This window comes from Solanum stenotomum, chromosome 9 (assembly GCF_019186545.1).
Source record: "Solanum stenotomum isolate F172 chromosome 9, ASM1918654v1, whole genome shotgun sequence".
In the NCBI taxonomy this organism is placed as follows: Eukaryota; Viridiplantae; Streptophyta; class Magnoliopsida; order Solanales; family Solanaceae; genus Solanum; species Solanum stenotomum.
In genome coordinates, this window is record NC_064290.1 from 11,046,791 (window position 1) to 11,059,218 (window position 12,428).

The 12,428-nt window shown below is 31.4% G+C and overlaps 1 protein-coding gene across 1 annotated transcript; it reads left to right on the plus strand.

Annotated features, from left to right (window-relative positions):
• Nucleotides 1-290: 290 nt before the first annotated feature.
• LOC125877009 (protein JASON) lies at nucleotides 291-4,849 on the plus strand. Its single transcript, XM_049558313.1, has 7 exons — nucleotides 291-624; nucleotides 972-1,026; nucleotides 1,126-1,223; nucleotides 2,747-2,991; nucleotides 3,193-4,036; nucleotides 4,151-4,233; nucleotides 4,454-4,849. The coding sequence occupies exons 1-7, from the start codon at nucleotides 442-444 to the stop codon at nucleotides 4,530-4,532; spliced, it is 1,587 nt and encodes a 528-aa protein (XP_049414270.1). The 5' UTR covers nucleotides 291-441; the 3' UTR covers nucleotides 4,533-4,849.
• The last annotated feature ends 7,579 nt before the right edge of the window (nucleotides 4,850-12,428 follow it).

Here is a 12,428-nt window from a genome sequence, read left to right on the forward strand (position 1 = left end):
ATAAAAGTTTTAAATTTTGTCCAAAAACTTAGATACTAATAGAGAGGATTACTGTCCTAATCAAACAGATTAAACTAATCACGCGACAGCTATAAGTTTAACTCACAATTCCATACTCTCAGGACACGTGTTACTTAGAAAGAGCGAGTTTCACCGAATAGATAAAAAAAAATAAAAAAAGCCTAAAGCCTTTTTCTATTTTCCCTCTCAGTTCGAAATTCAAAATCTAAAATCCAAAAGTGCTTTCAATACAGTGACTCCTCACCCCCACCCCACCAATAATAATTTTGCCTTCGCTTTAAATCTCTGAATTCAACTGAAACCTAGCTAGGGTTTTCACTTTCATGGCGATTTCTCGATAAACTCCGTCTTTATCAATCAAATCATATCAATTTATACTGTAATCGGAGTCGGAGGATGAGATATATCATTTGAGAAAATATGTTATGGTCTAGATTACCTTCCGAAGAAAGTGAGGATAGGAATAATCGGGATATATTTGGAGTGTTTAGGGTGCTGGTTGTTGCCGCTATGGGATGTCTCTTTGGCTGTTTCCGTATCAATGATGGTTCTCTTCCTCCTGATTCCAAATCTCAGCTCGTTTCCCAGTCTCTAGCTCCAAAGGTTGTCTTATATGTTTTTTTTTTTAGTTTATGAATTTGTTATGGACTTTCAATTCACCTATAGAAATGGTAGATACAGATGATCTGTGATTAAAATTCGTTGATTTTACTAAATTGTACTATTTCTCGTTTTTGAGTTGAAGTTCTGTTTGATTGCGATTTACTGTCACATTTTTTTTTTGTCGTTTGATTTCTCGGTAGCTAATAAGGATGAAATTTGCCGTTTAGGGCTACTTTGTGGAAAGATGAATTTCTGATCAGACTATCTATAGCTATGGTAGGCTGGTAGCTCTGCTAGATACGGAAGAGATCCACAATTCCTCATAGCTATTTTTGTTATTTGATCAGGAACCTGTGGTGTCTCGCAACAGGAGTCCATTATCTTCTCTTTTCAATTCTGAAGGTAGTAATCTTACATAAATTATCACACTATTAACCAATTGAACTGATATTGTTCATTAAATATTTTCAAGTTCATAAATTTTTATGCTGATGATGTCAGAAAAAGGCGAGGATGATTATTTGCGCGAAATTGGAAAGGCTGATCAAGATGCAGGAACACCTAAATCTGAGCTGCACACGAAAGAACTCAGGGATCAGGTTCGTTTTCCTAAAGTTTCATCACTTAAATTAGCCTTTGTCAGTTACTCTATTCAATTTAAGTTGCAACAGTTGGATATGTATGAGAATTTGATAAAAGCAGATTAACAACTGAAATTTTGGAGGAGGAAGTGTCCTTGCTATTCTCCTCTTACTTTAAGAGGAAAGGTACTTAAAATGAACTACTGGAAACATAAAACTTAAGTAAACTGCACGCATAAGTAGATATGCCCCACTAATTTCATCATTTTCATGTTCTAATTTCCATGTTAGTGAGCTTAGGAGTGCTGTTTTTATGAGAAGATTAATGTATATTTCACATATAAAGAGCTAAGTGTTGAAATATAAAAGGTATATACAGTAGAAGAAACATCCTTTGATAAGTTATACACTTGGCAAGATAGTACAACAAAAATCCTTTCCTCTCTACCATTTCAATTAACAAAGTCAACCATTTCAACAAAGCTTGGCAAGATAGTACAGGTTCATTTCAATGAAAGATGAATAGCATAGGGGTCATTCACCTGCCTATAATTTGTATTCTTCAATTGGTAGAGACGTTCTTTTCTTAGCACCTGGTATATTGAAACACTTCGACTCTTAGGAAATTTGAATGGAATTTGGGGGTCAATTTTATGTTTAATTTCTAGGAGATATTGGTTTACTGAAAGTTAAATAGTGCCGTCACTTCAAAATTTCCAGTCAGGGTATATTGCTGAATTTGTCTATGTAAAGAAGAAATTTTTAATTATGTAGGATAACACCTGCTCTCTTGTGCAGATGAAAAAGCTTAATGTAACTGACATAGGTAATAACGCAACAATGGAGAGCCCATGGACTAATTCTACCTAGTGGTGAATTAAACCAATAGAGAATGCTTTATTAGTTCTGGACGACTATCCACTCTCCCTTATTTTTCTTTAATCATATTTCATCATCCTGCTTGCTGTGTTATCTTCCAATTTTCTAATTTAAGAAGCTGGCGGCATGCCTGCCGGACCCTAATCTTTCTCCAATTACTGAAAGCGAATTCATTCTTGAATGAATTTTCTCTTAGCTGTTTCTATTGATTGTTGGGAAATTTAGTTATCATTTCAATTATTTGTCAATCTTTACCTTTCCTTTGAATATTTTTATGAAATTTGTTGATTATTGTGACCTTTGCAATTTTTGTCACCTCCGTTTGGATTTAGATCACTTCACACTATGGAGATTACAGTATAAGTTATAGTGAACTGCATTGAAGGTTTGTGAATTTTCTGCTGACAGAAAAAAAGATCCAATATTATGGATGATGTGATAAATCATTTAGTGCCCGAGTAATGTAGCATTCTTGTATTTCTTTGATTTACTAATCGTTGTGATTAATCGATGGCCTTGTATTTCTTTTAGTTTTGGATGCTGATAATTTCTGCAACTTTCTTCAGATAGTAACCATCTAGTCCAGCTACCTTTGGTTTGAGATTTCCCCACCTATTTTTAGATGATTTTGCATTGTCTTTATTTGTCTAACTATTATGCAGGCCAAGTTCCTTAAAGCTTGTGGAACTTTACCAGAGACTCCTGCTGAAATTCGAAAAGGCTTGGCTAAATGCAAAGATCTATCAGCTTCAAAAGGAGATGTTGAACCTTTAAAATTCAAGTCTTGGCTGTCTGATGTGGCTGTTGAAAAGTTCAACCTGGATTTGCTACCTGATCACCCTATTACACCTAGTAAAAGCAATGAACTGGAAAAACAATCTGGTTCCTTGACTCATACATCTAGCAGGTAGAATCCTGACCTAAAAAGACGCTGGTCAATTTACATATAGCATGTCTTCAGCCAATCCCTATAATTATGGTTGATCTTGTTAAAGAAGTTCTTATGGATACAAATCCCCCTTTAAAGGCCCCCTTCGTATTTTAATGGGAAGTCTGCATTTAGCATGTTTATATATTTTACATCTCATGTTGTCTTATGTCTCTGTAGTTGCATGATGGATGGACAAAATAGTCAAAGTTCGCCGAAGAACTCTATTCATGGTAGTGGATCTGCTAACACTCCGACATCCATTGAGTTTAATGCTAATCAGGCTCATAGAGACGCGGCTTCAGAGGTTTCACCAATCTTTGCTCCCAGTGCCCAGTACATGAATAAAACTGTTCGCTTTGATTGTGAGTCTGATCTGTCTGCAATCTCATCCAAAAGTACTTCATTTGCACTTGACAGTGAAAACTCAAAGCAGGCTGAGTTTTCTGGCAATTACTCTGCATTGAAGCATACGCCCTACCCTACCCCACTAAAACTAAGTGATGAAATGCAAACACCAGGAACTGTTTTTCCAACATATATAGACGACATTGCCTATGGAAAAGCTCCTCGGATCAGGTCTCAGTATGTTTATCCAGTTTTAAACCCTGTGGATAGCGCACCGCAGTTGAAGGATTTGTCTGATGAAGATTCCTACTCCATTGAAAATTCTAATTCTAGATTATGGTCCAGTAACATGACAGAATCTGGTGAACGGCCAAATGAAGCAAGCTTTTCATCAGAACTAGGAACGCCCGGATTAAGAAAAGCTTCAGCTGATAATGATTCAAAGGTAGAGGCAAGCTTGTCTTCGTGGCTGAAACCATCTTCAATCAATCAAGACGAGGGTAAGCAGCACACTAGTTCTGGTTACGGTAACAATGTTCATTATGGCAGAACTCCTGGAGATAGGCCTATACTTGGATTGGTTGCTGCTCACTGGAAAGATGATGAAGATTCTCGTATATCTCCAAAATGGTGGGATGGAAATGGGATCCCCAATTCAACTAACAAGTATAAAGAGGTTTGTCCTGCGTAGATCTTTAGCCTTCTCTTTTATCCTTATTTTCAGTCCACATGAAAACTCTGTGCCACACAACTCAATAAGCTTAAAGCTGATGACTTTGAGACTTCGCAGGATCAGAAAGTAAGCTGGCATGCAACGCCATTTGAAGAGAGACTGGAGAAGGCATTATCAGAAGAATCTTCCATTCCACAAAGGTAACTTCTCTTGGTATATGTTCGTTGTTGTTCTATTTCTATCTCAATAACTTCTCGTTTATCTATCTTACTTCATCGTGTCACAGCTAGTCGGCATCATTTCATCAGTTTTGAATAAACTGGCAAGGCAGACAGATTTAGATTCATCAAGTGAATTGATAGAATTAAAGGATCAATTGGTTATGATTGATATATCTGATGTACTTCTTTGGATTTGCAGGAAGCAATACAGTGGGACAAGACCATTTGCCTTTAACGACATGGATGAAACTGATACTGCCATCTCTCAAGTGCACTAATAATGTCAGCTAAAGCTCATTTTCCATCCATCAATTAGCACAGATTCAAAGTTTATCTGGGAATTTTGTTTCGACTTAGCTGAGATGCTGCTCAATCTCAGGTGTAAGCCAGACGTTCAATCTCTGATGATGGTTCGAGATATATCAAGGATTTCTGAGTGTAATATAGTTGTAGTTTTGATCATATAAACTGAACTAGGTGGCAGTTTAAAAATGAAAAATGATTAAGGATATTGGTGCAATATGATTGAGCATCTGTTTAGCAATGCATCAAGTATAAACAAATTTGCTCCACTATTAATGTGATTGCAATTTTTGAATTGTTTGAAATTTGAATCATGCATCCTTTTAATGTTTGTAGTTCCTTTCGATATTTGTTCTTAAAGCCAGTCGAACTAATATTTCAGATAAAAAACTTGACTATCTTTAGACCCAAATAATTGACAAGATTTTGTGTTATTTATGATTTATCAATTAATTGCAGCACAAGAAGCTTTCAAGTTATATTATGAGTAATAATCATCCATAAAACTAACTTTGATAGGATCCCAAACATCACAATGAACCAATGTTAAAGAGAGAGACTATGCACCCCAAATCCAATAATATTTGTCTTGATTAATAGAGTAGTCAAAATTAATCATTCAATCCAAATTTATAGTAAGAATTAATCAAATAAAATTTAGGTGTACTTTGAAATAATAAGAGCAGGAGGAGGGGTAAAATAGACATTCCAAAACAAAGAAAGTGGAAACCCTAGTATATAACAAAGGTAGTAGTGATGATTGGCAAGTAAAGAGGGGGAAAGGCATGTGAAGAGAAAAATAGCAGTGAATAGAAGAGCTTGAAGCGGCGAAAATGGAGAAAGGAAACATGTGGAAAACGAAAACACTGATCCAAATTAAAACATGATGGGATTAATATAGTTTTCAATCTGAAACTAAAATTCCCTTATCTGTTTGGCTGCTCGCTCCTCTTCATCTCTCTCTCTCTCTCTCTCTTTCTACATATATATATATCTATCTATGTCTCGCTGAGGCACACATTCTCTCTCTCTCTCTCTCTCTCTCTCTATTTCTCTCTGCTATTCAGATCTTCAATGGCTTCCCCCTCGACCTGATGATGATTCTACACTCTGAAGGTTCAATATTTTAATTATTTTTTTATTTTCATTTTTCTGTTATTAGACCTTAATTTGATGTTTAGATCTGTTTTTTTTTTTTTTTCGAATTTCTCAGTCTATTAGAGTATTTTTGTGTCAATTTACTCTTGATAAAGAATTTTCTTCGAAAACTTTTGTATGACTAAATATTTGTTGAAAAAAGATTAGCATTTTTTATTTTGCCTCTTGTGAAACTACTAATTGTAACATGGTTAAGCTTAGCAAGCAATTGCCATAATTAGTATTTATATTTTTATCAAAATTTTAAGCATTTTCCTCTGTTTAAAAAATAAATAAATTAAAACTAGTGTAATTGACCGGCCTGATAAAAGTTGTCTTACTACTAACCGAAGCTACAGGTCGTCCCGAGAGGGCGGCATCCTCCTATAATAGTTAGCCGTACTGAGTCATCGATCCGAGGAAAGAAAGGAGCCGGCCTTTGAAAAAAAAAGGAACTTGCTAGGCCTTCAGAACAAAAGCAATTCTGTTCTTGCTTCAGATAATCTGGCCAATTCTATATACAACTATCCAATTTTCTTCTATAAAGGCTCAAGGGCTAAGGCCAAATAATTTGAATAGCACATTCTCCTGATTTAGTAAATAGGCATTATAATAATTTTCTACATTCTAAAATATTGAAGTCAAATATCAACTAAAATTGGTCAAACAGACATAAAAAGTCTACATACTAGCCACTTGAATTCAGACATAAAAGATAATATAAAAAAGTACTCGGTTCCATTTTATGTGAGGTATTTTGATTTGACACGTAATTTAAAAAAGAAACAAAGATTTTTAAAATTTGTGGCTCGAATTGAATGATATAAATTTATATGGCTGTAAATCACTTCATTAAGAATAAATATATAATTTATAATTAAATTGTTACTTAAAATAAAAATATGTCATTTTTTTTAAATTGACTAAAAAGATAAGTAAATCACGTTAAATTGGGACTATCACTTTCAAAAGGATAGATATAAAAAGAAATCTACAATTAAATAATCATTTCACGAATTTGTCATGGAAAAAATCATCCACGTCTATACGTGTTTACACATTATATTCCTAAATCAGAAAGGAAAAAGGTTAGACAATTCAGGGTGTGATATATTTATGAAGAATAATTTTTTGACGAAGAGTATTCAATTGACCACCCTAGCTTATATGTGGCTACGGTCCTAATATGAGGCATAAGGTATAATAATTCAAAATAAAATATAAGATTAATTTATTATGTGTTTGGTTTGATATATTAGGTAGTCTTTAGAATATTTATAATGTCATTTTTGTCATAATGATGAAATGAGTTATTTTATATACATAATGAAATAATTAGTCTAAAATAACTTGTCCCGGTTTAATTTCCTCTAACGTAGTAGTAAAATACAAGCTTGAAATAGGAACTTTTCCTTTTCTTTGTTCTTTGTTATTTTACTATGATATGATTTTCAGATTGACTGAATCAAAACTAGTGGTTGGCACCTGTTCATCAACAAATCTCAGGGCTAGGACTCTTCGTTTAACCACTCAAATTCACATTCGAATCCATCAATTTATAATTGAACAAACAACACAAATTTTAAAGTGTAGGATCCAATTACGTGTTTTCATTTTAATTTTTGAAATCTTTGCTTTGCTAGATACATGTATCTAGAATATATGCGGGTTAAATTTCTTGTAAATTTTTTTAGGGCAAATTACATAAATCACATACTTTTAAAGCAAAATTACAATCTATCCCTTAAAAGTTTATAATTACAGAAATCTCTCAAACATATACAATAATATAAGCGTTGATGCATTAATCTGACGCGCGAGATACATTAATCGTTAAGTAAGATACATTATATTTTATACATGATACACTAATATGATGCGCGAGATACAATAATATAAGCGTTGATATATTAATCTGATGCACGAGATACACTAATCTGATGCGCGAAAATGAGGAATATTGGAGATTTGTAAAACTTATAGGGGATAATGGTAATAAGTAAACTAAAAGGTGAGATTTCTGTAATTTTTTATTAAATAAAAAAATAAAAATAGAATAAAATAATAATAAAAAAATATATATACACACACATTGTGTCCAAGCGTGATTCATATGAATCAAGGATAAACTAATTCTCTTTGCTCACCTTTCTATCTTGCTTGCATCTCTCCTATCTCGCTAGCCTTACTATCGCTCACCTCTTTCCTCTCTTGATCGTCTCTCTCCCTATGTATATATATATATATATTTTAGAATGTATCTAGTATCAAAGATACATGTATATAGTATCTTTGATACATGTATCTAACTTGAAATTTGATGAACAAAAATATTAATTAGTGAGATAATATGTAATTACTTCAAACTATAAAATGATCTAGTATATCTAGTAGGAATATTTGTATAATTAGGTAATTTTTTCTTTATAACAACAATTCTCTCTTCAGTAGCAAATTGGATTCAAAACTTGTTGCAAAAAAATGAAAAAAAGAGCGATAGGAATATATTTTTGTCTCGATTTAGTAGGATAAAAGCTCTAAGTTTTAAGCTCTAATGAGGGCACTCATCATGTATCATCTTAACTGAAGTTGCAACTTTGTGTCTTAGTTGAAAAATTTAATTAAAATAACTAGATCACTTCTATGCGTCTTGATCCAAATACTCTTAAAAAATAGAAATCTTTAATTCAACAAACGAGTAGACTCAATCTTAGGTGTGCAATACATGAAGAGAGGTCATGTTTAATTTGTTGAATCAAAGATTTGTATTTTTTAAGAGGGTTTGTATTAAGACGCATAACTGCAACCTCACCATTTTTAATAATTGTCTTCATCTAAGACACAAAAATGCAACATCAATTAAGATGATATATTATGAGTGTCCTCGTTAGAGCTTAAAACTTTGAGCATTTACCCTACTAAATTGAGAGAATATTCCCATTGCTCTTCTAATTTTATCACTTTTTTGCAACAAATTTTGAATTAACCCGTAAGTTTTTTGGACAAACTGTCTTATTAGATATACATCACTATTTTATATACTAATAATACCTGTACTTTTAAACAATTACATATATTATCACTTTTAATAATTTATACCATATATTATTTAAAATTCAATCAAATTCCTACATCCCTTAAAACTAGGATTAATTAATTATCTTCTTAATTTACACTTTCATTTCAAATCAACCACTCTTTTTTAATTCTCTCCTTCCATATTTATCACTTAATTATCTCTTCTCTTTTATGATTCAAGAATTTCACCATACAATTTTATTCCAACAATGACTAATCTACTCTCTTCTTCTCAAGATATCATCACCATGACCGATAAAATTGCTTGAACCAAACCTTATTCTGTATTGTTCCTTTCTAACAAGACCAAATCGAAGTAACTGCTACAAAGAAAGCTTTCCAAGTTATTCGATGGATCAGCCAAACAGTTCACATTCATCGTCAAAGACTCCATAAACTCTTTATCATTGAAGTCATGGATTCTATGGATTTTCAAGTTTATTTTTAATAAATTCATGATGATGTGTTGTATCTTTATTAACTAATAATAGTTTTCTCCGTAGACGACAAAAGTGATACAATGGGGAGAAGGATTAAATATGATTTCTTCTATATGTATCTTAAATTAATGTTATGTATCTTAGTCTCAAAAGTTTTGCATATTGTATTATTAGATGTATCTGGTGTATTTAAACAAGTTCATGTATCTTTTTATTTTCATTGTATATGCAGTAAGTCTTCATATGTCTATTAGATATATACATGTATTTGTATCTAACGAAGAATTTATTAACATGGTAGACATTGTCGTTATATACAAATATATCTAAATGATATAACTCAGATACATGATCATGTATAATAGATTCAAACTGTACTTATGAAAATCATTCTAAAAAAGACCCTTAGATACATGCATTACTATTAATGTAGGTAAAATACACCTTAGATAAATATTATATATATTATACAAATAATTATATATTTTAAAAGATAGACATATATATACATGTAATTAATGAAAGAAATAAAAACAGAATTTGATATTTTTTGAAAAATTGATATAGTTGATATGGTGGGATGCTGAGAATATGTTAGAGTAGTCAATTACTTCTTTAATTAAGGAAATCAATTATAACTATTTAATTCAAACTAATAAAACATGTATCTCACTTTTTAAATTCGTTGGAAATACATGTATCCAAAGAACAAAATATGATACATGAAGTAATATTCAAAAACTATCATGAATTCTAGTAATTAAGACCTAAACTAGTGAGATTTGTGTAGTTACTCTTTTTAAATACTATTGATTAGATCCCATGAAAATAAACAAAACAAACACACCAGCAATAAAGAATAAAAGATGGTAATTTTAATCTTTAGCTTCTTGAAGTGAAAAACATTTACAGTACCTATCAAAAAAAATCTTTTCTCTTTTCCAAAAAGAATTTTTAAGAAACAACTTATATATTATAGTAATATAAATGAAAACCCCTTAATCTAAACTCAAACTAATCCTTCAACAAAATTAACTATCGAGTTCAAAATTTTCCTACCTCTCTTGATAATTCATAAGATTTTATGTATTACGTCGTATTAACAAGCAAAGTACAATATTAAATCCCCAAATATACAAGTAGACATGCATAAAGTAAATACTTCTCATTGGTTTTGAGACTAATTAAACTTAGGGTGTCGAGTGAGGAATTTGAATCTACCTTTGTCAATTTCCAATAAATGATTAAGCTGAAAGGAACAAACATCTAAAAATCAGCTTAATCGAACAAGAAACAAATCAAGAATTGTGATTTGCGAATTGTCTGCTAGACCTGAAAATAAGGTGCAAAAATTTGCACTCTATTTCTCACTTTTCTCTTTTTTTTGGATGTTAATATTCTCTTGTGAATTTGAAAAAATAATAATCTAAAGAGATCTTACATATGCACCATAGTAATGGATTTATGAACAAAAATGAGTTGATCTAAATTGAGTTTTTATTTATCAACATGAAAAGAGAATAAATGACCAAAAACCCGACATATATCCCCTCTTGGATGTAACTTTCTTCTTTTTTCTTGGAAAAAAATATTAATAGGGGTGTACAAAATCGAATCGAACCATAAATCGAATTAAATCGGAAAAAAAATTCGACTAATGGTTTGATATTGGAAAAAAATTCGACTTTACTTGGGTTGGTTTGGTTTTAACTAAAAAAATTCAACCCGAGACTAAACCAACCCCACATAGCAGTTTCAATGCTACGCCTTTAATCACTCGGTCATCTCTCCTACATAATAATTATGACCCAAAAACCAAGTGAATAGCAAATCAATCATAAATAATTATTGATTGGATAGGGTCGACAAATCCATTCTAACTAGAAAAAACGAAAAAGTAAACAAAAACACATTGTCCTTATTTTTTTCTCTTGTTGTTGAATGCTTCAAATTTTACAAATAGGGGTGTTCACGGGTTGGTTTGGATCGGTTATTGATCAAAATCAAAACCAAATCAACTTAATCGGATTTAAAATTATCAAAACCAAACCAAACCAAATATAATATATATTTATCAATTTGGTTGTTATCGGTTTTGGATCGGTTTGGGTTGGTTATTCGGTTATTAACCATAGACAAAAATAAAAGAAACAATTCATTCAAAACGTGAAAAAGGTGACAACAATCCATTTAAAACGAAAACAATTAGAATGAATGACATTAGAGAGCTTTCAATCATTGAATTTACTATGAATAAAGCTTCAAAATTCATTATTTTGGCCTAGAAGAAAGAGAAAGTGATATTTTCAATCTTATAAAGAATTGTCATAGACACACTCATATACATAAAACCAATAAGATAAATATTTACACCTTCGCCATTTTATCTTTAATAAGTAAATTATAAATAAATTTTGATGAAAACACATAAAATATTTTTAAAATTGTTTACAAAAATTATTATGTATGTATATTAATAAAATATATGTATTTAGTTTGTCGGTTCGGTTCGATTATTTCTTCTATTTTTTTCGAACAAAATCATAACCAACCCATATACTATCGGTTTTTAAAAATCTAAAACCAAACCACACCTAACCCAAATAAAAATCGGTTTGATTCAGTTTTTCGATTTGAATCGGTTTTTATCCAAACCGTGAACACCCCTAGTTACAAACATGATTAAAATTGCTCATTGGTGTAATATCATTTTAATATCTATCAATGTCATTATATATATGGTCTTTATGCGCCGTTAATATCATCATAACAAATCAGCCCCACGCAACCTTTTCTTTTATTTGTCAAACTTATATTCCTTCGAAGTCCATTTCACACTTCAAAAGTCGATAAACTGGTCTTTAAGTAGAAAATTAGAGCAGTAATTAATCATATTTAACTTTCTTAAGTATCTTTTTTTAGAGTTCATATTTCGTGTCTAAATAGTTATTTATACTATCAAATTTTTCAAAACAGTACATTTTCTTATGATATATCATGATTTGAAATCTTAAACATGTTACAACCAATAAATATGATATGATAATAGAAGAATTATTTATGCTAACCGCGTATAAAACGTTTTATATCGTTTGAACTCTCTGGCCAGTTTGACTTGTTCATTCAAATTACATGCCATGACATACGCAATTTTAGACAATAACGTGCCACCAATTTCATTAATTTCCTTAAATATTATCAGACTTTTTCTTGCTA

What these genes read in the sequence shown, in the direction of transcription:
- LOC125877009 (XM_049558313.1), top strand. Translation starts at nt 442, where the DNA reads ATGTTATGGTCTAGATTACCTTCCGAAGAAAGTGAGGATAGGAATAAT. An exon ending in TTCTCTTTTCAATTCTGAAG is followed by an intron (nt 1,027 to 1,125) that starts GTAGTAATCTTA and finishes TGATGATGTCAG; the next exon opens with AAAAAGGCGAGGATGATTAT. An exon ending in TTGACTCATACATCTAGCAG is followed by an intron (nt 2,992 to 3,192) that starts GTAGAATCCTGA and finishes ATGTCTCTGTAG; the next exon opens with TTGCATGATGGATGGACAAA.